The sequence below is a fragment of the Hypanus sabinus genome, chromosome 5 (genome assembly GCF_030144855.1).
Source record: "Hypanus sabinus isolate sHypSab1 chromosome 5, sHypSab1.hap1, whole genome shotgun sequence".
In the NCBI taxonomy this organism is placed as follows: domain Eukaryota; kingdom Metazoa; phylum Chordata; class Chondrichthyes; order Myliobatiformes; family Dasyatidae; genus Hypanus; species Hypanus sabinus.
In genome coordinates, this window is record NC_082710.1 from 185322160 (window position 1) to 185347047 (window position 24888).

Consider the following 24888-nt stretch of genomic DNA (forward strand, 5'->3'; position numbering starts at 1 on the left):
CGCCATCCAGTATACAGTACACCAATACACAGCACACCATCCGGTATTCAGTACAACAATACACAACAGGTCATCCAGTATACAGTACAATACACAGCAGGCCATCCAGTATACAGTACAACAATACACAACACAACATCCAGTATACAGTACACTAACACATAGTACACCATCCTGTTCATCGAACAACATCCAGTATACAGTACATAAGACACGATCCTGTACACAATACAAAAATACACCGAACACCATCCAGTATACAGTACACCATCCAATACACAGCGCACCATCCAGTATACAGTAAACCAACACACAACACACCATCTGGTACACAGTGCACCAATACACAACACACCATCTGGTATACAGTGCACCAACACACAACACACCATCCAGTATTCAGTACAACAGTACACAACAGGCCATCCAGTATACAGTAGAACAATACACAGCAGGCCATCCAGTATACAGTACACCAATACACAACACACTATCCAGTATACAGTACACCAATACACAATGCACCATCCAGTATACAGTACAACAATAACACACCATCCGGTATACAGTACACCAATACACAACAGGCCATCCAGTATACAGTATAATACACAGCGGCCCATCCAGTATACAGTACAATACACAACACACCATCCGGTATACCGTACACCAATACACAGCACAACATTCAGTATATAGTACAACAATACACAGCACACCATCTGGTATACAGTACAACATTACACAACACACCATTCGGTATACGGTACAACAAAACAGAACACACCATCCAGTATACAGCACACCAGTACACAGCACACTATCCAGTATACAGTACAACAATACACAGCACACCATTCAGTACACAGTACACCATTACATAGCACAACATCCGGTATACAGTACAACAGTACACAACACACCATCCGGTATACAGTACAACAATACACAACACGCCATCCAGTATACAGTACACCAATACACAGCACACCATCCGGTATTCAGTACGATACACAACAGGTAATCCAGTATACAGTACAATACACAGCAGGCCATCCAGTATACAGTACAACAATACACAACACACCATCCAGTATACAGTACATCAATGCACAACACACTATCCAGTATACAGTACACCAATACACAGCACAACATTCAGTATACAGTACAAAAATACACAGCACACCATCTGGTATACAGTACAACATTACACAACACACCATCCGGTATACGGTACAACAAAACAGAACACACCATCCGGTATACAGCACACCTGTACACAGCACACTATCCAGTATACAGTACAACAATACACAGCACACCATCCAGTATACAGTACACCAATACACAATACAACATCCGGTATACAGTACAGCAATACACAACACACCATCCAGTATTCAGTACAACAATACACAACACGCCATCCAGTATACAGTACACCAATGCACAATACACCATCCAGTACACAGTACACCAACACACAGCAGGCCATCCAGTATTCAGCACAACAATACACAACAGGCCATCCAGTATACAGTACACCAATACACAATACACCATTCAGTACACAGTACACCATTACATAGCACAACATCCGGTATACAGCACAACAGTACACAACACACCATCCGGTATACAGTACAACAATACACAACTCGCCATCCAGTATACAGTACACCAATACACAGCACACCATCCGGTATTCAGTACAATACACAACAGGTCATCCAGTATACAGTACAATACACAGCAGGCCATCCAGTATACAGTACAACAATACACAACACACCATCCAGTATACAGTACACCAATGCACAACACACCATCCAGTATACAGTACACCAATGCACAACACACCATCCAGTATACAGTACACTAACACATAGTACACCATCCTGTTCATCGAACAACATCCAGTATACAGTACATAGGACACGATCCTGTACACAATACAAAAATACACCGAACACCATCCAGTATACAGTACACCATCCAATACACAGCGCACCATCCAGTATACAGTACACCAACACACAACACACCATCTGGTACACAGTGCACCAATACACAACACACCATCTGGTATACAGTGCACCAACACACAACACACCATCCAGTATTCAGTACAACAGTACACAACAGGCCATCCAGTATACAGTAGAACAATACACAGCAGGCCATCCAGTATACAGTACACCAATACACAACACACTATCCAGTATACAGTACACCAATACACAATGCACCATCCAGTATACAGTACAACAATACACAACACACCATCCGGTATACAGTACACCAATACACAACAGGCCATCCAGTATACAGTATAATACACAGCAGCCCATCCAGTATACAGTACAATACACAACACACCATCCGGTATACAGTACACCAACACACAACACACCATCTGGTACACAGTACACCAATACACAGCAAACCACCCGGTACACAGTACACCAACACACAACACACCATCCAGTATTAATACACAGCAGGCCATCCACTATACAGTACACCAATACACAGCACAAAATCCGGTATACTGTACACCAATGCACAACACACCATCCAGTATACAGTACACCAGTACACAGCACAGCATCCAGAATACAACACACTAACATATAGTACACCATCCAGTTCATCGAACAACATTCAGTATGCAGTACACAGGACACGATCCTGCATACAGTACACAGCACACCATCGGTATACGGTATACCAGTACACTGGCAGCCCGGGGTGGCTGTTAGGAAGTCTGGTTGATCTCCAAGCACAGTGGATCGACAAGAATGGTCCCTGCTCCGACATAAGCGCTCATCAGCTGCCACGACTTACTTCCATCATCACAGGCAGTAGTGCTGCCATTCCAGCGTCCATTGGGCAGGCAGGACCGGCTGCTCGACCCCCGCAGCTGGTACCCATCGTCGCACACGATGCTGACCATGTCTCCCGGAACATGCGACCCCCTCCGTGGGAAGAACGACCCGTGTTCGACTGTGGGTGGCGGGCAGCGAAACCCTGGAAATGCAGCGAGGAGGGAGATCAGGAATTGCTGGATAAACTTGCTGGATGACTTGGGAACAGGGGAAGTAGAGTCTGTGTGGATTGAGCTGAGGAACAGTAAGGGTAAAAAGACCCTAATAGGTGTTGTGTACAGGCCCCCAAACAGTAGCGTGGATATTGGGTACAAGTTGATTAGGGAGTTAACACTGGCATGTGCTAAAGGTAATGCAGTCGTTATGGGAGATTTCAACATGCAGGTGGACTGGGAGAATCAGGTAGGTGCTGGACCCCAGGATAGGGAGTTTGTGGAGTGTCTAAGGGATGTATTTTTGGAACAGCTTGTGCTTGAGCCAACCAGGAACGAGGCTATTTTGGACTTGGTGATGTGTAATGAACAGGAATTGATAGGTGATCTTGAAGTAAAGGAGCCATTAGGAAGTAGTGATCATAACATGATAAGATTTATCTACAATTTGAGAGGGATAGGGGCAGATCAGAGGTGTCAGTGTTGCAATTAAATAAAGGAGACTACGGAGCCATGAGGGAAGAGCTGGCCAAAGTTAAATGGGCGGATGCCCTGGCAGGAAAGACAGTGGATCAGCAGTGGCAGATATTCTTGGGCATAATACAAAAGATGCAAATGCAGTTCATTCCAATGAGAAGGAAGGATTCAAAGAGGGGGAAGGGGCCACAGTGGTTGACAAAGGAAGTCAGAGATTGCATAGCATTAAAGAAAAAGAAGTATGACAGGGCTAAGATGAGTGGGAATACAGATGATTGGGAAAGTTTTAAGGAACAGCAGATCTTAACTAAAAAAGCAATACGGAGAGAAAAAATCAGGTATGAGCTCAGTCTAGCCAGGAATATAAAAGGGGATAGCAAAAGCTTTTTTAGCTATGTGAAGAGAAAGAAGATAGTTAAGAACAATGTTGGCCCCTTGAAGAATGAATTGGGAGAAATTGTTATGGGAAACAGGGAAATGGCAATTGAATTTAATGCATACTTTAGATCTGTCTTCACCAGGGAGGACACAAGCAATCTCCCAGATGTATGGATGGGCCAGGGTCATAAGATATCAGAGGAATTGAGACAGATTGACATTAGGAAAGAAACTGTGATGAGTAGACTGGTAGGACTGAAGGCTAATAAATCCCCGGGTCCAGATGGTCTGCATCCGAGGGTTCTAAAAGAGGTGGCTCAGGAAACTGCGGATGCATTGGTAATCATTTTCCAATGTTCCTTAGATTCAGGATCAGTTCCTGAAGATTGGAGAGTGGCTAATGTTGTCCCACTTTTCAAGAAGGGAGGGAAGGAGAAAACGGAGAACTATCGCCCTGTTAGCCTAACGTCAGTCGTGGGGAAGATGCTTGAGTCCATTATTAAGGACGAAATAGTGGCAAATCTAGATGGCAGAAATAGGATTAGGCCGAGCCAGCATGGATTTACCAAGGGCAAATCATGCTTGACTAATCTGTTGGAGTTTTTTGAGGGTGTAACAAGGATGTTAGACGAGGGTAAGCCAGTGGATGTTGTGTACCTAGATTTTCAGAAGGCATTCGATAAGGTGCCACAGAGGAGATTGGTGAGTAAAATCAGAGCTCATGGCATTGGGGGCAGGGTTTCAACATGGATAGAAAACTGGTTGGCAGATAGAAAGCAAAGGGTAGCAGTGAATGGGTGTTTCTCAGACTGGCTGGAGGTGACTAGTGGGGTACCACAGGGCTCTGTATTGGGACCACAGCTCTTTACGATTTATGTCAATGATTTAGATGAGGGCATTGAAAACTATATCAGCAAGTTTGCTGACGATACTAAACTGGGTGGCAGTGTGACATGCGAAGAGGACGTTAGGAGAATACAGGGAGACTTGGATAGGCTGGGCGAGTGGGTAGATACTTGGCAGATGTCATTCAATGTGAATAAAAGTGAAGTTATCCACTTTGGAAGCAGGAACAAGAGGGCAGAGTATTGTCTGAACGGTGTAGAGTTGGGTAAGGGAGAAATGCAAAGAGACCTAGGAGTCCTAGTTCACCAGTCAATGAAGGTGAACAGGCAGTGAAGAGGGCAAATGGAATGTTGGCCTTTGTTACAAGGGGAATTGAATACAAGAGCAAGGATGCTCTTTTGCATTTGTACAGGGCCCTGGTGAGACCACACCTGGAATATTGTGTACAGTTTTGGTCTCCAGGTTTAAGGAAGGACATTCTGGCAATTGAGGAAGTGCAGCGTAGATTCACTAGGTTGATTCCTGGGATGGCAGGGCTGTCTTACGCAGAGAGATTGGAGAGATTGGGCTTGTACACGCTGGAATTGAGGAGATTGAGAGGGGATCTGATTGAAACGTTTAAGATAATTAAAGGATTTGATAGGATTGAGGCAGGAAATATGTTCCAGATGTTGGGAGAGTCCAGTACCAGAGGGCATGGATTGAGAATAAGAGGTCAGTTATTTAAAACAGAGTTGAGGAAAAGCTTCTTCTCCCAGAGAGTTGTGGAGGTGTGGAATGCACTGCCTCGGAAGACGGTGGAGGCCAATTCTCTGGATGCTTTCAAGAATGAGCTAGATAGATATCTGATGGATAGTGGAATCAAGGGATATGGGGACAAGGCAGGGACTGGGTATTGATAGTGAATGATCAGCCATGATCTCAGAATGGCGGTGCAGACTCGAGGGGCCAAATGGTCTACTTCTGCACCTATTGTCTATTGTCTACAACTCGCCAATTTCCCTGCAACCTAGCCCCACCCATTACAGCCAGGTCTGTCGCATTCTCGCCCAGCATGGTCCCCAAGCAACGGAAAACATTTCAAACACCTGGTAATACTCTAGTGGCCATCGAGGAAGCAAAGGTAATCACCAAGCAGGCAGCAGACTCAACCCTCGGTTCCCATAGCAACCGTTCGACCCCAGGAGTTATCTATCCCAGTCCTGTTCGCTACTCTTCTAACAACAGACAATGTGTCACCGGTGATCTCAGGAGTCTTTAGGTCAGGAGACGGAGAGGAGTTGAAACCTGTGCAGAAGGAGCGAGAGGACGAGATCACGGTAGCTGAAGAGGAATGCAGGAGAGTTGGAGGCGGAGTTAAGATGGTGCTAAACTCCTTTGCTTGCATCTTCGGAAACAGTTCTATTTCCATCTTTAATATCTCTATTTTTCCCTTCCGGGGTTCTTTTGACGACCCGGTCCTGGAGTTACACGCTGACTCCGGTTCTTTGCAGGAATGGGACCCGTTCTCGGGGTGTCAGGACTGGCCGATGTTCGGCACGCTAAGCGGTTCGGCCTGAGAGGCGGCCTGGTGTTTGGAAGCCTAGGATCTCGGGGATCTGGAGCCGGGCGGATCGAGGGTCGGTGTCGCGGCAGGAGACCCGTGTGTCGTCTGGGAGGCTGGAAAATCTTTCACTGTGGGCCCGAAGACCCGAGATCTTTGCGATCTGCGGCCATAGAGCTGGTAAACGACGAAACGGATTTTTAAACATCGTAAACCAGCGGGTTGTTGTTATGGCTCCCGCTCGCTGTGAAAATGGGGGACACCTTCCTCTCTCTCATTAGGGTTGCCGAATGCCGGGTGAAATGTGAATTCTTCGGGGTAGCTTCAAGGTCCGTGTCTTTGCTATCGCTTAGCTCACGCTCGTGCTCGGAGCGGGTGCCGGGGTGAGGGGGTATCGTTACCTTGCTGTTGCTTACGCTCGGGAGGGGGTAGCACACCAGGGGTGTGGAGAGGCATGAAGAACATCACTGGCCTGTGAATCAGCCTGGCTGTAGAGCCTCAGAATGGGCCAGTGAGTTCCACCAATTCCTCAATAGGTTTGACAATAGCCCTCCTGTTCACACCCCCTCAGCAAACCAGTGCCGGTGTAGAGGCACCCAATGCTCCCTCAGCACCAATGCCCCCTCTCCTCCCCCCCCCCCACCAGTTCACACATGGATGAAGAACACAGGCTTCCACTGTCGACATCACCTTCTTGGCCTGCAGCAAACATTCACACCTCCCCCAGCCCCGATCTTCACACTGCAGCCCCCACCTCCCACGAACCCCCCCCCCCCAGTCCCCATGGCCTCACCTTCACTACTGAGCAGGAGAGAAGGGAAACTCCGACACGGCAAAGCATCGGGTGAACCCCAAGGTCCTGAGCAGCTGTGTGCAGTTCTCCAGTGCATTTTCAATCTGAGTCTCAGTCTGGAAAGGGTCCCGACTGTGTGGAAAACATCACATGTGGTCCCAGTACCCAAGAAGGGCCAACTGAAGGTCTTGAATGACAACCGTCCAGTGGCCCTGACCCCACACATCATGACCCCAGAGTGGCTGGTCGTGGCTCACCTCCAACCCTAGTCAGATCAGCCCTCGATGCTCTGCAGTTTGCCTACCAGGAGCACGGTGGAGTCAACAATGCTGTCACCTACCTGCTGAACAGAGCCTACTCCCATTGGATAAGCAGGGCAGCACTGTGAGGATCATGGTTTTTTTAATACCATACCGTCCCCATTGCTGGGGGAAAAGCTCCATTCAATGCAGGTTGCCACTTCCACCGTATCCTGGATAATGGACTGCCTGACTGGCAGACCACAGTTTGTGCAGCTTCAGAGCTGTGTGTCAGACATGGCTATAAGCAGCACTGGGACACACACTCAGAGTACTGCTCACACTCACACATACACATATGTATGTATGGTTTTTCACACACACACACACGTGTGAGCAGCACTGGGACCCCACAGGGGACCGAATTGACTCCCTTCCTGTTTACCCTGTATACCTCAGACTTTAGATACAACACGGAGTCATGTCATCTGCAGAAATTCTCTGATTTCCAGTTGGTTGGACAGGAGGATGAATTCAAGGCCCTGGTGGAGGACTTTGTCAAATGGCAAATCTGCACCTCAACATCAGCAAGACAAAGGAGATGGTGCTGGACGTTAGGAAGACTAAGACTGCACTGCTCCAGGTTACCGTTGATGAAGAGGACGTGGATGCGGTGAGGACCTACAAGAACCTGGGAGTGAACCTGGATGACAGACTTGAATGCAGCACCAACACAGGGGCTGTGTACAAGAAGGGCCAGAGTCACCTTTACTTCTTGAGGAGTCTGAGGTCCTTTGGAGTATGCAGGCCTCTCCTCTACATTTTCTACCAGTCTGTTGTCACCAGTACAATCTTCTTTGTGGTGGTGTGCTGGGGCAATGGCATCAACATGGGCGATGCCAACAAGGTCAATAAACTGATTAGAAAGGCTGGCTTTGTTACAGATGTCAAACAGGACACACTGGAAGCTATGGTAGAACAAAAAGACCCTGTGGAAAATCCTGGCAGCTCTGGACAATGTTTCTCACCCTCTGCATGCCACCTTGGTGAAACAGGAGAGTACTTTTAGTAATAGATGAAGAGAACTCCGCTGTTCCAAGGGGCGCTATATGAGCTGATTCTTACTCTCCGTATCTGTGTACTTCTAATGACATTGTGACACCGCAGTTTCCTTTGGGATCAATATATTAGCGATCTATCGATCAATCTAATGTTTTTCAAAAGCTCCAGCGCATTGTCTTTCTTAGCATCACCATGTAGCGGCATATCAGCCTGTTCTACGTTGTCTTGGCAAACGTCGAGTTCCCTCCCACTGGAGACCTGAAGCAAAGTATTCATGAAGGACCTCCCCCATCTCCTCCGACTCCAGGCACGTTTCCTCTTTTAACCCTGATCGGTCCTACCCTCACTCTAGTCAGCCTTCTGTTCTTCACGTTTGTGCAGAACTCCTCCACGGGGGTTTTATTAATCCTGCTCTCCGAGGCCTTCTCATGCTCTCTTCTAGTTCTCCTAAGGCCATTCTAAACCACCTTCCCAGCAAACTTCTAACTTTCTAAAGCCCTATCTGATCCTTGCTTCCTAAACCTTAAATAAGCTTTTTTATCTTCCTCTTGGCTCGAAGTTCCACATATCTTGTCAACCATGGTCCCTTCACCATAGCAACACACACACAAAATGCTGGAGGAACTCAGCAGGCCAGGCAGCATCTAGGCAAAATAGTACAGTTGACGTTTCTGGCCAAAACAAATCACTGTTCTTCCCATAAATCACCCCATACCATTGGGCAGAAGACAGAAAAGCCAGAAAACACGCACCATCAGGCTCAAAGACAGCTGTTACAGGACTGTTGAAGACCAGGGTGAAGGACAGCTGTTACAGAACTGTTGAAGACCAGGGTGAAGGACAGCTGTTACAGGACTGTTGAAGACCAGGGTGAAGGACAACTGTTACAGGACTGTTGAAGACCAGGGTGAAGGACAGCTGTTACAGGACTGTTGAAGACCAGGGTGAAGGACAGCTGTTACAGAACTGTTGAAGACCAGGGTCAAGTACAGCTGTTACAGGACTGTTGAAGACCAGGGTGAAGTACAGCTGTTACAGGACTGTTGAAGACCAGGGTCAAGTACAGCTGTTACAGGACTGTTGAAGACCAGGGTGAAGTACAGCTGTTACAGGACTGTTGAAGACCAGGGTGAAGTACAGCTGTTACAGGACTGTTGAAGACCAGGGTGAAGTACAGCTGTTACAGGACTGTTGAAGACCAGGGTGAAGGACAACTGTTACAGGACTGTTGAAGACCAGGGTGAAGTACAGCTGTTACAGGACTGTTGCAGACCAGGGTGAAGGACAGCTGTTATAGGACTGTTGAAGACCAGGGTGAAGTATAGCTGTTACAGGACTGTTGAAGACCAGGGTGAAGTACAGCTGTTACAGGACTGTCGAAGGCCAGGGTGAAGGACAGCTGTTACAGGTCTGTTGAAGGCCCGGGTGAAGGACAGCTGTTGCAGGACTGTTGAATTCTGCAGGTCACCCTTAGGCAAGGTTTTATATGTGCGCAGCCAGCTCCCATCCTTTCACCCCCCACCTCCGATCACGGTCATGGAAATCCACGGGAGCAGTTGGTGGATGGCCGTACGAATAGCCAGTGCATATCACAAGTCCTGATTATGTGATCAGTGACACCAAGTAGACAATCTCTGAAGAGTATTGATAATGGCTGGGGTCACCCATCCTGTAAAGGCACTGCCCAGATGGAAGCCATTGCAAACCACTTCTGTAGAAAAAAAATGTCAAGTACCTTCATGGAAAGACCACGATCACTCATGTCATACGTCAGCAGACATATTGCTAATTCGGTATAGTTAAAGTGGAGGTTGATAGGTTTTTTACTCAGTGAAGGCATCAAAGATTCCAGGGAGAAGGCAAGAGAATGGATTTGAGAGGGATAATAAATCAGACAATGTGGAATGGCAGAGCAGACTCGATGGGCTGAATGGCCTAATTCAGCTCAATGTCTTATGAGCTTATGGTCTATATTTAAGATGGAGGTTGATAGGTGTCACGAGTGTGCTGGCAATGTCGGTGCCCAGGTGCTGAGGAAAGACAGACCATGACGTAGAAATGGCGACCAGACTTTATTCATAAGAGTTCCAATATTATCAAAACCAGGACGTTCACTTATCTCTAGTCATAACCAAAAATATCGCTGCCACTGAGAAACCATTACGTTAGCAGTGAAACATTACAGAGAAGCCGTTACATTAGCAGTGAAGCCTCACAGCACGTTACACTCCCCCCTCACCCACCAAATTTAGTCATGTCCTCATGACGCTGAGATAATTTGCCAACCCTTCCTGCAAAACACAAAGTCCAATCCAGGCCATCTCGGCCCTTCTAATCCGTGCCGAACGCTTACTCTCACCTAGTCCCACCGACCGCGTCGAGCGGGCAGCGGAGTCCATGGAAGCAGAGTCCTGGGCTTTGGCTAAGTGGGCTTCGGCGTAAGGGGACTTCGGTAAGCCTGTGTGATTGCTCGCTGAGGGGAAGAAGGTAAGGTCGCCAGGTGCTTTTTAGACTTATTCTATTAATTCAGTTCAGGTATGGGGGAGACAGTCAGAGCTGTGGTGTGCTCCGTATGCAGTATGTGGGAGGTCAGGGTCAACACAGTTGTCCCTGATGACCACACCTGCAAAAGGTGCGTCCAGCTGCAGCTCCTATCAGCCCGAGTTAGGGAGTTGGAGCGGGAGCTGGATGAACTACGGATCATTTGGGAGGCAGAGGCAGAGTTAGATAGGAGTTATTAGGAGGTAGTCACACCAAAAATCCAAGAAGTAGGCAGATGGGTGACGGTCCAGAGAGGCAGGGGGAGCAGGCAGAGAGAGCAGAGCACCCCTGCGGCCATTCCCATTAACAATAAGTATACCGTAATGGATACTGTTGATGGGGATGACCTACCAGGAATGAGTTGTAGTGGTCCTGCCTCAGGCACAGAGGTTGGACCCTCAACTAGGAAGTGGAGGAGGGAAGAGAAGAGAGCGATAGTTTTAGGGGATTCTATAGTCAGGGGGGCAGATAGGAGATTTTGTGGGGCATATCGGGAGTCTCGGATGGTATGTTGCCTCCCTGGTGCCAAGGTCCGGGACATCTCAGATCGGGTGCAGGCTATTCTTGAGAACGAGGACATGAACCCAGATATAGTGGTCCATGTAGGGACCAACGATGTAGGTAAGGTGAGTGAGGGGGTCCTGCTTAGAGGGTTCAGGGAGTTAGGAGTGAAGCTGAAAGGCAGGACCTCCAGGGTGACAATCTCGGGATTGCTACCTGTGCCACATGCGAGTGAGGCGAAGAATAGAATGATTATGCACACTAATACGAGGCTGAGAGCATGGTGCAGGAAGGAAGGGTTCAGGTTTTTGGATAATTGGTCTTTGTTCCAGGGACGTTGGGATCTGTTTCGAAGGGACGGTCTACATCTGAACTGGAGGGGTACTAACATTCTTGCAGGAATGTTTGCCAGTGCTGTTCGGGGGGGTTTAAACTAGATGTGCAGGGGGCAGGTATCCAGAATACGAGAGAAGATGATATGATGAAGGATAAGGGACAGGTGGGGAATACACGTTTCCCAAATATTAATTGTGTAAAGGAGAAAGGTGAGACAGAACATGTGTTGGAAAAGTTACATGTACAGAGGGTTGGTCAGAAGGAGCATGGGGTTAAATGTGTAGAAGGTTTGGGTGATCTTGAGAAGGTCATCAAAATTCAAGGTGCAATTAGCCCGATGTAAGTTCAAGGAGCTGGGTTAGGTACAATAGACAGTGTTTTAAGCAAAGAGAGGAGGAATGGGCTAAGAATTCTATACTTGAATGCGCGTAGTGTCAGAAATAAGACAGATGAGCTTGAAGCTCAGATGAAAATGGGGAACTACGATATTGTTGGGATAACAGAGACATGGCTGCAAGGGGATCAGGCCTGGGAATTGAGTGTACCAGGGTATACGTGCTATCGTAGAGACAGAAATATGGGAAGAGGGGGTGGGGTGGCCCTGTTGGTGAGGAATGAGATTCAGTCCTTAGCAAGGGGTGACTTAGAAACAGGGGAAGTAGAGTCTGTGTGGATTGAGCTGAGGAACAGTAAGGGTAAAAAGACCCTAATGGGTGTTGTGTACAGGCCCCCAAACAGTAGCGTGGATATTGGGTACAAGTTGATGAGGGAGTTAACATTGGCATGTGCTAAAGGTAATGCAGTCATTATGGGAGATTTCAACATGCAGGTGAACTGGGAGAATCAGGTAGGTGCTGGACCCCAGGATAGGGAGTTTGTGGAGTGTCTAAGGGATGTATTTTTGGAACAGCTTGTGCTTGAGCCAACCAGGAACGAGGCTATTTTGGACTTGGTGATGTGTAATGAACAGGAATTGATAGGTGATCTTGAAGTAAAGGAGCCATTAGGAAGTAGTGATCATAACATGATAAGTTTTTATCTACAATTTGAGAGGGATAAGGGCAGAACAGAGGTGTCAATGTTGCAATTAAATAAAGGAGACTACGGAGCCATGAGGGAAGAGCTGGCCAATGTTAAATGGGCGGATGCCCTGGCAGGAAAGACAGTGGATCAGCAGTGGCAGATATTCTTGGGGATAATACAAAAGATGCAAAAGCAGTTCATTCCAATGAGAAGGAAGGATTCAAAGAGGGGGAAGGGGCCACAGTGATTGACAAAGGAGGTCAGAGATTGTATAGCATTAAAGAAAAAGAAGTATGACAGGGCTAAGATGAGTGGGAATACAGATGATTGGGAAAGTTTAAGGAACAGCAGATCTTAACTAAAAAAGCAATACGGAGAGAAAAAATCAGGTATGAGCTCAGTCTAGCCAGTTATATAAAAGGGGATAGCAAAAGCTTTTTTAGCTATGTGAAGAGAAAGAAGATAGTTAAGAACAATGTTGGGACCACAGCTGTTTAAGATTTACATCAACGATTTAGATGAAGGCATTGAGAATAACATCGGCAAGTTTGCTGATGATACTAAGCTGGGTGGCAGTGTGACATGTGATGAGGATGCTGGGAGAATTCAGGGTGACTTGGATAGGCTGGGTGAGTGGGCAGATACTTGGCAGATGACGTTTAATGTGAATAAGTGTGAGGTTATCCACTTTGGGAATAAGAACAGGAAGGCAGATTATTATCTGAACGGTGTAGAGTTAGGTAAGGGAGAAATACAAAGAGATCTAGGAGTCCTTGTTCATCAGTCACTGAAGGTGAATGAGCAAGTGCAGCAGGCAGTGAAGAAGGCTAATGGAATGCTGGCCTTTATTACAAAGGGAATTGAGTACAAGAGCAAGGAAATCCCCTTGCATTTGTACAGGGCCCTGGTGAGACCACACCTGGAATATTGTGTACAGTTTTGGTCTCCAGGTTTAAGGAAGGACATCCTGGCTGTAGAGGAAGTGCAGCGTAGATTCACAAGTTTAATTCCTGGGATGTCCGGACTGTCTTACGCAGAGAGGTTAGAAAGACTGGGCTTGTACATGCTGGAATTAAGGAGATTGAGAGGGGATCTGATTGCAGCATATAAGATTATTAAGGGATTGGACAAGATAGAGGCAAGAAATATGTTCCAGATGCTAGGAGAGTCCAGTGCTCGAGGGCATGGTTTGAGAATAAGGGGGTAGGTCACTTAGGACAGACTTCTCCTTGCAGAGAGTTGTGGGGGTCTGGAATGCACTGCCTCGGAAGGCAGTGGAGGCCAATTCTCTGGATGCTTTCAAGAAGGAGCTAGATAGATATCTTATGGATAGGGGAATCAAGGGATATGGGGACAAGGCAGGAACCGGGTATTGATAGTAGATGATCAGCCATGATCTCAAAATGGCGGTGCAGGCTCGAAGGGCTGAATGGTCTACTTCTGCACCTATTGTCTATTGTCTATTATACTCCAAATTCGGTCTCACCAATGTCTTATACAACCTCACCATTATATTCCATCTCTTATACTCAATACTTTGATTTATAAAGGCCAATGTATCAAAAACTCTCTTCACAACCCTATCTACTTGTGAAGCCACTTTTAGGGAATTATGTATCTGTACTCCCAGATCATTCTGTTCTACTGCACTCCTCAGTGTCCTACCATTTACCTTGTATGTTCTGCCTTGGTTTGACCTTCCGAAGTGCAATACCTCACACTTGTCCGCATTAAAGTCTATCTGCCATGTTTCTACCCATTGCTCCAACTGGTCCAAATCCCTCTGCAAGCTTTGAAAACCTCCCTCACTGTCCATTACACCTCCAATTTTTGTATCATCAGCAAATTTGCTGATCCAATTTTCCACATTATCATCCAGATCATTGATATAGATGACAAATAACAATGGACCCAGCACTGATCCCTGCGACACACCACTAGACACAGGCCTCCACTCAGAGTAGCAATCCTCCACTACCACTCTCTGGCTTCTTCCATTGAGCCAATGTCTAATCCAATTTACTACCTCTCCATGTATACCCAGCGACTGAATCTTCCTAACTAACCTCCCACGCAAGACCTTGTGAAAGGCCTTACTGAAGTCCATGTAGACAACATCCACTGCCATCCCTTCATCATTTTTCTGGTAACTTCCTCGAAAAACTCTAATAGATTAACAATAACTACGATATTGTTGGGATAACAGAGACATGGCTGCAAGGGGATCAGGCCTGGGAATTGAGTGTACCAGGGTATACGTGCTATCGTAGAGACAGAAATATGGGAAGAGGGGGTGGGGTGGCCCTGTTGGTGAGGAATGAGATTCAGTCCTTAGCAAGAGGTGACTTGGGAACAGGGGAAGTAGAGTCTGTGTGGATCGAGCTGAGGAACAGTAAGGGTAAAAAGACCCTAATGGGTGTTGTGTACAAGCCCCCAAACAGTAGCATGGATATTGGGTACAAGTTGATTAGGGAGTTAACATTGGCATGTGCTAAAGGTAATGCAGTCATTATGGGAGATTTCAACATGCAGGTGGACTGGGAGAATCAGGTAGGTGCTAGACCCCAGGATAGGGAGTTTGTGGAGTGTCTAAGGGATGTATTTTTGGAACAGCTTGTGCTTGAGCCAACCAGGAACGAGGCTATTTTGGACTTGGTGACGTGTAATGCACAGGAATTGATAAGTGATCTTGAAGTAAAGGAGCCATTTTAGGAAGTAGTGATCATAACATGATAAGTTTTTATCTGCAATTTGAGAGGGATAAGGGCAGATCAGAGGTGTCAATGTTGCAATTAAATAAAGGAGACTACGGAGCCATGAGGGAAGAGCTGGCCAAAGTTAAATGGGCGGATGCCCTGGCAGGAAAGACAGTGGATCAGCAGTGGCAGACATTCTTGGGCATAATACAAAAGTTGCAAATGCAGTTCATTCCAATGAGAAGGAAGGATTCAAAGAGGGGGAAGGGGCCACAGTGGTTGACAAAGGAAGTCAGAGATTGTATAGCATTAAAGAAAAAGAAGTATGACAGGGCTAAGATGAGTGGGAATACAGATGATTGGGAAAGTTTTAAGGAACAGCAGATCTTAACTAAAAAAGCAATACGGAGAGAAAAAATCAGGTATGAACTCAGTCTAGCCAGGAATATAAAAGGGGATAGCAAAAGCTTTTTTAGCTATGTGAAGAGAAAGAAGATAGTTAAGAACAATGTTGGCCCCTTGAAGAATGAATTGGGAGAAATTGTTATGGGAAACAGGGAAATGGCAACAGAATTTAATGCATACTTTAGATCTGTCTTCACCAGGGAGGACACAAGCAATCTCCCAGATGTATGGATGGGCCAGGGTCATAAGATATCAGAGGAATTGAGACAGATTGACATTAGGAAAGAAACTGTGATGAGTAGACTGGTAGGACTGAAGGCTAATAAATCCCCGGGTCCAGATGGTCTGCATCCGAGGGTTCTAAAAGAGGTGGCTCAGGAAATTGCGGATGCATTGGTAATCATTTTCCAATGTTCCTTAGATTCAGGATCAGTTCCTGAAGATTGGAGAGTGGCTAATGTTGTCCCACTTTTCAAAAAGGGAGGGAAGGAGAAAACGGAGAACTATCGCCCTGTTAGCCTAACGTCAGTCATGGGGAAGATGCTTGAGTCCATTATTAAGGACGAAATAGTGGCACATCTAGATGGCAGAAATAGGATTAGGCCGAGCCAGCATGGATTTACCAAGGGCAAATCATGCTTGACTAATCTGTTGGAGTTTTTTGAGGGTGTAACAAGGATGTTAGACGAGGGTAAGCCAGTAGATGTTGTGTACCTAGATTTTCAGAAGGCATTCGATAAGGTGCCACATAGGAGATTGGTGAGTAAAATCAGGGCTCATAGCATTGGGGGCAGGGTTTCAACATGGATAGAAAACTAGTTGGCAGATAGAAAGCAAAGGGTAGCAGTGAATGGGTGTTTCTTGGACTGGCTGGAGGTGACTAGTGGGGTACCACAGGGCTCTGTATTGGGACCACAGCTCTTTACGATTTATGTCAATGATTTAGATGAGGGCATTGAAAACTATATCAGCAAGTTTGCTGACGATACTAAACTGGGTGGCAGTGTGACATGCGAAGAGGACGTTAGGAGAATACAGGGAGACTTGGATAGGCTGAGTGAGTGGGCAGATACTTGGCAGATGTCATTCAATGTGAATAAATGTGAAGTTATCCACTTTGGAAGCTGGAACAAGAGGGCAGAGTATTGTCTGAACGGTGTCGAGTTAGGTAAGGGAGAAATGCAAAGAGACCTAGGAGTCCTAGTTCACCAGTCAATGAAGGTGAACAGGCAGTGAAGAGGGCAAATGGAATGTTGGCCTTTGTTACAAGGGGAATTGAATACAAGAGCAAGGATGCTCTTTTGCATTTGTACAGGGCCCTGGTGAGACCACACCTGGAATATTGTGTACAGTTTTGGTCTCCAGGTTCAAGGAAGGACATTCTGGCAATTGAGGAAGTGCAGCGTAGATTCACTAGGTTGATTCCTGGGATGGCAGGGCTGTCTTACGCAGAGAGATTGGAGAGATTGGGCTTGTACACACTGGAATTGAGGAGATTGAGAGGGGATCTGATTGAAAAGTTTAAGATAATTAAAGGATTTGATAGGATTGAGGCAGGAAATATGTTCCAGATGTTGGGAGAGTCCAGTACCAGAGGGCATGGATTGCGAATAAGAGGTCAGTTATTTAAAACAGAGTTGAGGAAATACTTCTTCTCCCAGAGAGTTGTGGAGGTGTGGAATGCACTGCCTCGGAAGACGGTGGAGGCCAATTCTCTGGATGCTTTCAAGAAGGAGCTAGATAGATATCTGATGGATGGGGGAATCAAGGGATATGGGGACAAGGCAGTGACTGGGTATTGATAGTGAACGATCAGCCATGATCTCAGAATGGCGGTGCAGACTCGAGGGGCCGAATGGTCTACTTCTGCACCTATTGTCTATTGTCTATTGACCTGCACTCAGCCCATGACCCTCCATTCCTTTCCTGTCCATTCACCTATCCAATTTTACTTTAAATGACAATATCGAACCTGCCTCTACCACTTCTACTGGAAGCTCGTTCCAAACAGCTACCACTCTCTGAGTAAAGAACTTCCCCCTCGCGTTACCCCCTAAACTTTTGCCCCCTAACTCTCAACTTACGTCCTCTTGTTTGAATCTCCCCTACTCTCAATGGAAAAAGGCTATCCACGTCAACTCTATCTATCCTCCTCATAATTTTAAATACTTCTATCAAGTCCCCCCTCAACCCTCTACGCTCCAAAGAATAAAGACCTAACTTGTTCAACCTTTCTCTGTAACTGAAGTGCTGAAACCCAGGTAACATTCTAGTAAATCTTCTCTGTCCTGTCTCTATTTTGTTGACATCTTTCCTATAATTCGGTGACCAGAACTTGCACAATACTCCAAATTTGGCCTCACCAATGCCTTGTACAATTTTAACATTACACCCCAACTCCTATTCTCAATGCTCAGATTTATAAAGGCCAGCATACCAAAAGCTTTCTTCACCACCCTATCCACATGAGATTCCACCTTCAGGGAACTATGCACCATTGTTCCTAGATCACTCTGTTCTACTGCTTTCTTCAATGCCCTACCATTTACCATGTCTGTCCTATTTGGTTTATTCCTACCAAAGTGTAGCACCTCAAACTTATCAGCATTAAACTCCATCTGCCATCTTTCAGCCTCTCTTCTAACTGGCCTAAATCTCTCTGCAAGCTTTGAAAACCTACTTCATTATCCACAACGCCACCTACCTTAATATCATCTGCATACTTACTAATCCAATTTACCACCCCATCATCTGCATATTTACTAATCCAATTTACCACCTCACCAATCTTGACAGGCCCATTCACATCCTCCGGTTTCACCCGGAAAACTGGTAGGTTTGACACATGACTCTCCTTCACATAGGGCGTAGCCACCCAGTGGTCAGTCAACTTATGCTGTCCAGGTAGCCCCAAATTCCTTATGAGGACTCGGTATCCCGGCAGGAGTTGAGAGAACCTCACCTTTTGATCATACCTCCTCTTATTTCCTTCATTCTGCTAGGCAGCTGCGACCTCAGCTAAATTCATAAGCCTTTTTCTGCTCTCTTCTCTTGTCAGACACATACTTCAGATAAGTCTTCGGTGGTAAGTCACCCTCGTCAGTCCCAAAACAAAGGTCAATGGGCAACCTCGCCTCGCGCCCTAAAATCAGATAATATGGCGAGTACCCGGTAGCTTCATTTCGTGCACGCTTGTAACTGTGAACCAATATGTTGACTCCACCTGCTCTTCTTGCTGATCTCCAGGGTCCCAAGCATGTCTACCAAGGTCCGATTAAACCTCTCTGGCTGGGCATCACCCTGTGATTGATAGGGCGTGGTCCTCGACATGCGCAATGACTCCTAGACGAGTCTGTATCCACCTGGGAAGGCCATGGTAGATGAAATGCTTCTCCCATAACACTTTTGCCACCTTGGTAGGAAAAGGCTGAGCATATCTGGTGATGACTAAGACATTCGCTGTGCTGTTGGCATCAGGTTCTATTGACAGAAAATCCAAACACACCAGGTCCAGGGGCCCCGCACTCTGCAGGTGGGATAAGGGAGTTGCTCGCGTAGGCAGCGTCTTCCGTCTGAGGTGACGTGACCCGGTATAAGATCTGGTTCCTCAACTCCAACCAAGGCCATTCTCGCAGTGATGGAAGCACCGACGCGTGTTTCATCTTCTCTGCCTGAGCCATGTCTGCCTTTTCGACCGCTGCCCAAATGGCACCAAAGCCCGGGTCATCTCACTGAGCAGCTGCCACCTCCCCAGAACTCAAATCCGGCAGCTGGTTTGTCTGCAGAGCAGTCAGGTTACAGTAAACTTGAGGAATGGCATCATCAGAAGCTCCCAATTGATCCACCACTCGATCCTGCCTCTCGTTTTCCTCTGCCTTCACAGTGATGGGAAACTGACACATGACCTTCACCCCCAGGGCAGAAACACTCTCCCACTCCTCACCCCTGACCAGTCCCTCATGCGCCCGTCGGGACAAAGCATCGGCATCAACGTTCCGGATTCCTGGCCGGTACTTCAGGCTGAAATCAGGGCAGACAACGCCGTCAACCACCGATGGCCTGTAGCATCCATTTTCGCTAAAATATGATATCAGTTAGAGGGTCGTTGTCCGTCCTCACCTCAAACTTTGCCCCTTAGAGGCAGTCACTCAGCTTATCCACCACCGCCCATTTCACTGCCAGAAATTCCAACCTGAGCGTGGGATAGTTTTTCTCGGAGGGCGACAGACTCCGGCTGACAAACGCCACAGGCCTCAGCCCGGTGACCTGGTCCTGATAGAGGACGCCCCTTAAACCCTCCCGACTGGCATCCATTTGCAGTACCTATCACAATCGGGGGTCCACGAAAGTCAGCACCGGCGCCTGGGTCAGCAGCTCTTTCAGCGACTGAAAGGCCTCCTCACATTTTGCATCGGACCTCGGTCCAAAGGGCTCCGACGGGCTAAGATACTCTGCGCCCTCCTCTCCCTTTCTTCCCCAAGGGAGGGTAACTGCATAGAAGGTGATTCAACGGGTGACTCACTTTCGCGTCGCCTTTCACGAACCTCCGATAGTAACCAGAGAACCCGAGGAACGAGCGCAGAGCGCTCACAGTCCGGGGTCTTGGCCAAGTGGTGACCGCCTCTGTCTTAGCTGGGCCGTAGCTACTCCATCCCGTGAGACTATGTGCCCAACGTAACGAACAGGCGTTTGGCAGAACTGGCAGCTGTCCGGGGAAAGTTTTAACCCTTCAGCTGTCAGGCGGCCCAGCACCTTCAGCAGCCTCGCTTCATGTTCTTCCAATGCGGATCCAAATGCTAAGAGGTCACCCAGATACACCAAGACCTCAAGCAAGTTCGTATCCCCCACCGTCTTCTCCACGACCCGCTGGAAGGTTGCAGGGGCTCCTGAGATGCCCTGGGGCATCCTTTCGAACTGGAAAAATCCCAGGGGACAAATAAATACCGTTTTCCCTTTGCCGGTCTCACTCATGGGGATCTGGTAATACCCACTCCTCAAGTCCAGCACACGGAACCACTTCGCACCGCTCAGGCCGGCCGGTCTTCAGTCCTCGGGACAGTATACTGGTCAGGGACGGTGCGCCTGTTCACAGTCCTGTAGTCCACACACATCCGTACCTTCCCATTCTTCCTTCCGGTCACCACAATTGGGGATACATAGAGGCTTCAGTCCTCGGGACAGTATGCTGGTCAGGGACAGTGCGCCTGTTCCTATAGTCCACACACATCCGAAACCTTCCCATTCTTCCTTCCGGCCACTACTACTGGGAACACATAGAGTCTTCAGTCCTCGGGACAGTATGCTGGTCAGGGACGGTGCGCCTGTTCACAGTCCTGTAGTCCGGACCTTCCCATTCTTCTTTCTGGTCACCTCAATTGGGGATACATAGGGGCTTCGGGACTCGGTGATGATCGCATTTTCCTTCAACTTACACGAATGCTGCCGAACGTCCTCCACGTCTGCAGAGGCCAGCCGCCGCGACCTCTCTCTGAACGGGGTATCCTCAGTCACTCGGATAGTGTGACGAGTCTCTTGGAACAACCCACATCAAACTCGTCAGTGGAAAAGACACCTTCCAGCTTCTACATCTTCTCTACCAGCCTCCTCTTCCCACCCGCAGGAACCGGGGAGACCCCGGAGTTGAATGACTCAGCGGTCAACTTTCCCCCTTTTTGAGATAGTTTCTCCCCGGCTTGTCTCAGAGGGGCAGTAGACATTACCGTCACCGGGAACAGGTGCACCAGGGGCATCCCCCGCTTGAACGTGACTCCCCTCTTCGCAGTGTTCCTGACAATCACCGCCATCCTGCTCACCTGTACAGCCGAGGGCTTCTGCAGTTCGGGCCTCGCCAGTACCCCAGCAGGAAATCCCGACCCCCCTCGAGGTCTTCCGGAGCATCCGCTGAGAGGGCCTCGCCAGTACCCCAGGCACTCCGGGAAATTCAGTGGAACCCATCACTCTCGCTACGGGTCTTCCGGAGCATCCGCTGAGAGGGCCTCGCCAGTACCCCAGGCACTCCGGGAAATTCAGTGGAACCCATCACTCTCGCTACGGGTCTTCCGGAGCATCCGCTGAGAGGGCCTCGCCAGTACCCCAGGCACTCCTGGTTTCTCCATCACTCTCTTTCCCGGGCCGTACTGCCACTGGGTGAACCACACAGTCCCTCGTCGAAACTCGGTATCCGGCCTGATGCAGCCACGCACTTCCTCAAAAGCAGCTCGAAACACCGGGTGCCCGGACAATGTTCCCAGAAATCTCTCGCCAGCCTTCTCCTTGCAGGCCCCCATGAGCCTCCTCACAAGAGGGGTGTTGGTCCCCACCAGAATGGAAATGCCGCCCTTCTCAACGGGGTCCGGACAAACCAGCACCAATGTGTCAAAGACACTCCCACATCGGCCTCCGGGAACTCCAGCTTCACTGACAAATAACCGTCGTGTGGATAATCACCAGCACTGAGTCCCCAGATCTCCAGTACACTGAATGGTGTCAATGGTAACTGCTTCAGATACTGGTTGTAAACCGAACGGTACAACAGCGTGACCTGCGACCCGGTGTCAAGTATGGCTTTAGCATAAATACCCTCTATTCGAAGCTGGAGCATGGTCCCACTGTGCCTTCAGGAGTTGGGTCTTTTGCTTTTGGGAGTTCCTTGGTACATCGCTGGGACGTGTTTCCCCAGAGACACCAGGCCGTTCCCTCACTGGGTCTCTAGGTTTCCCAATGACTCTCCCTGCTGAGGTACCCGGGGGCTCGCTCCCCTTCTGGCGTGACACCTGCTGCCAGCAGCCCTCCGCATTGTTCGGCCCATTGGGGAATCCGCCCCCCATCAGCTCCATCAAATGGGTCACACCCCCTGATAGCAGCCGACCTATCGCTGTTCTCGACTCTGCCCCAATCTCCTCTACCGCTCCCCGGGGTAGGCCATCTATGGTCACTTCACCGCAGGGGACCAGAACCGGGGACTGTACCCTGCTGACGGAGCCCATCCGCTCCTCCCCTACCTCTCTGATCAGCTCAACAAAAGACTGAGGGGGTGCGTCTTACGAGACTGTCAGAGACCCCACGCAATCAGGTCCTGGGACCGGAAACCTCTGGCTACCTGGACCATTCTTAACTGATCCGCCTCTGCGCTGAAAGCAATCTCGCTGCCTTTCTAGCCGAAAAATAAAAGCAGAAAGCTTCTCCCTTTCTCCTGACGCCTGTTCTAAAACCGCACCATGGGCTCCATTGGGCCTACTGTCGGGCCAAAAGCATCGTCTAGTGCTTGCAGAGAACTGACAGCTGTCGCTACGGGAGATTTCAACCTGACAGCTCTCACGTCGGCGGCCCGCCCCTTCAAACTTTCCACCAATCCCCGTGGCTTTTCATCATCAGAGCTCTGCCACTCATCTAACAACTGCAGGTCAGCTCCGCCCACGTCTCATACTCCTCCTCCCCTTTAGGGGTGAGTGTAATTCCAGAGAGTAGGCGGATCCTGCCACAGCTGGGACTTTGAATCTGATTTTTCCATTTATTCGCCAGAAAAGTAACGGCGAATACTAGCTCAGAATTCTCACTCTTCACCGGGTGACTCGGACTAATTAGACTTTCCGAATCCGACCACTCCTCAGAAACGAGAGAACCCGGTCTCTGAAATCTCCGCCCCCAGCTACCGCTACCTTAGTGCTGGTCTGTATTAAAACGAGAGCTGTACCCGCCATTTTATCAAACCTCCGCCCATAATCGCAACTTTAATAGTACTTAACAATGGAATTAACAATTCATCTGGAGTACAAATATCTGCCCTACTGGTTCACTACTCATCCAATAGCATCAATCGAATAGCATCCAATAGAATCAATCCCGGACCTAGCCCCCAAAATTGTAACTGTGGCTTCGGCTAGCGGGCTAGGGGGTGATAGCCCCCGGCCCGGCCAAACTTAAGAAATCTCGTTTGGGTGGATACTGCATGATGTGTTCCCCTGTTACAAATCAGTACCCCGCAATAACAGACAGTATAGAATATGTGATTAAACAACTGAGCTTTAGAATTCATAATTTGACTATATGGTTAGAGAAGAAAACAGAGAAAGACAAACGGCCCATTCTCATGAAAGAGTCTAATGCGCAATGTTGGAGCTCACTGATAAGGCAGTTCGTCCACCATCGACCTCCTCCGATCGTCGCTGACCTTCGGACCCTCACTCCAAGCCCAACCCGTCTGAGGTCTACCAACTCTCTCCATTCCCGTCCTCTCTCTTCATCTCTCCCCGGCAAAAGACCGCGAATTTCCGGCTGCCAGAGACACAAGAAAGAGCAACATCCCGCTCATTGGCTAACATGCCTCGTTATCGCTAGTCATAACTCAAACTTTGCTGCTACAGAGAAACCATTACATCAGCAGTGGAACATTACAAAGAAACCATTACATTAGTAGTGAAACCTTACAGTGTGTTACAATTCGACAGGTTTCAATAAGACCCCCCCCTTCCTGTGAGTGCAGGCCCAGAGTCATTCATCCCTCCTCATAGGTTGACTCTTTCATTCCTGGGTTCATTGGTCACTGTGATGAATATATATACACACGAGTGTCGCTGTATGTATAATGTATTAGTGACTGTAGGTCTTCCGGTTTATCAGAACTATAAGACCATAAGAGATAGGAGCAGAATTAGGCCATTCAGCCCATCGAGTCTGCTCTGCCATTTTATCATGGCTGATCCCGGATCCCACTCAACCTCATACCACTGTATGTACTATATGTGCTGGGAGCTGTGTTTTGCATCTCATCTCCGGAGGAATGCAGTTTGGATTGGCTGTTTTCATATGTGTAGTTGAATGACAATTAAACAAACATAAATGCACGTCCTTACTGAAATGGTAAGTTTTTCACTGTACCCCAGTACACCTGGCAATCATAAAACAAATTATCAATTTACCCTGAATGTCCTAGGTATGTCTATCGCGTTTCATCAAAATGAAAGCAGCATCAGGGACACCACCACTCAGGCCATGTCGCTGCTCTT

At 48.0% G+C, this 24888-nt stretch overlaps 1 protein-coding gene across 1 annotated transcript in view; it reads right to left on the bottom strand.

Moving 5' to 3' along the window:
• LOC132394737 (complement factor B-like) overlaps positions 1-24888 on the bottom strand; it is a 104546-nt gene that overhangs the window by 77074 nt on the left and 2584 nt on the right. Inside the window, exon 3 of the mRNA XM_059971132.1 lies at positions 2851-3033. Within this exon, the coding sequence (XP_059827115.1) occupies positions 2851-3033 (183 nt within the window). The remainder of the gene's footprint in view (positions 1-2850; positions 3034-24888) is intronic.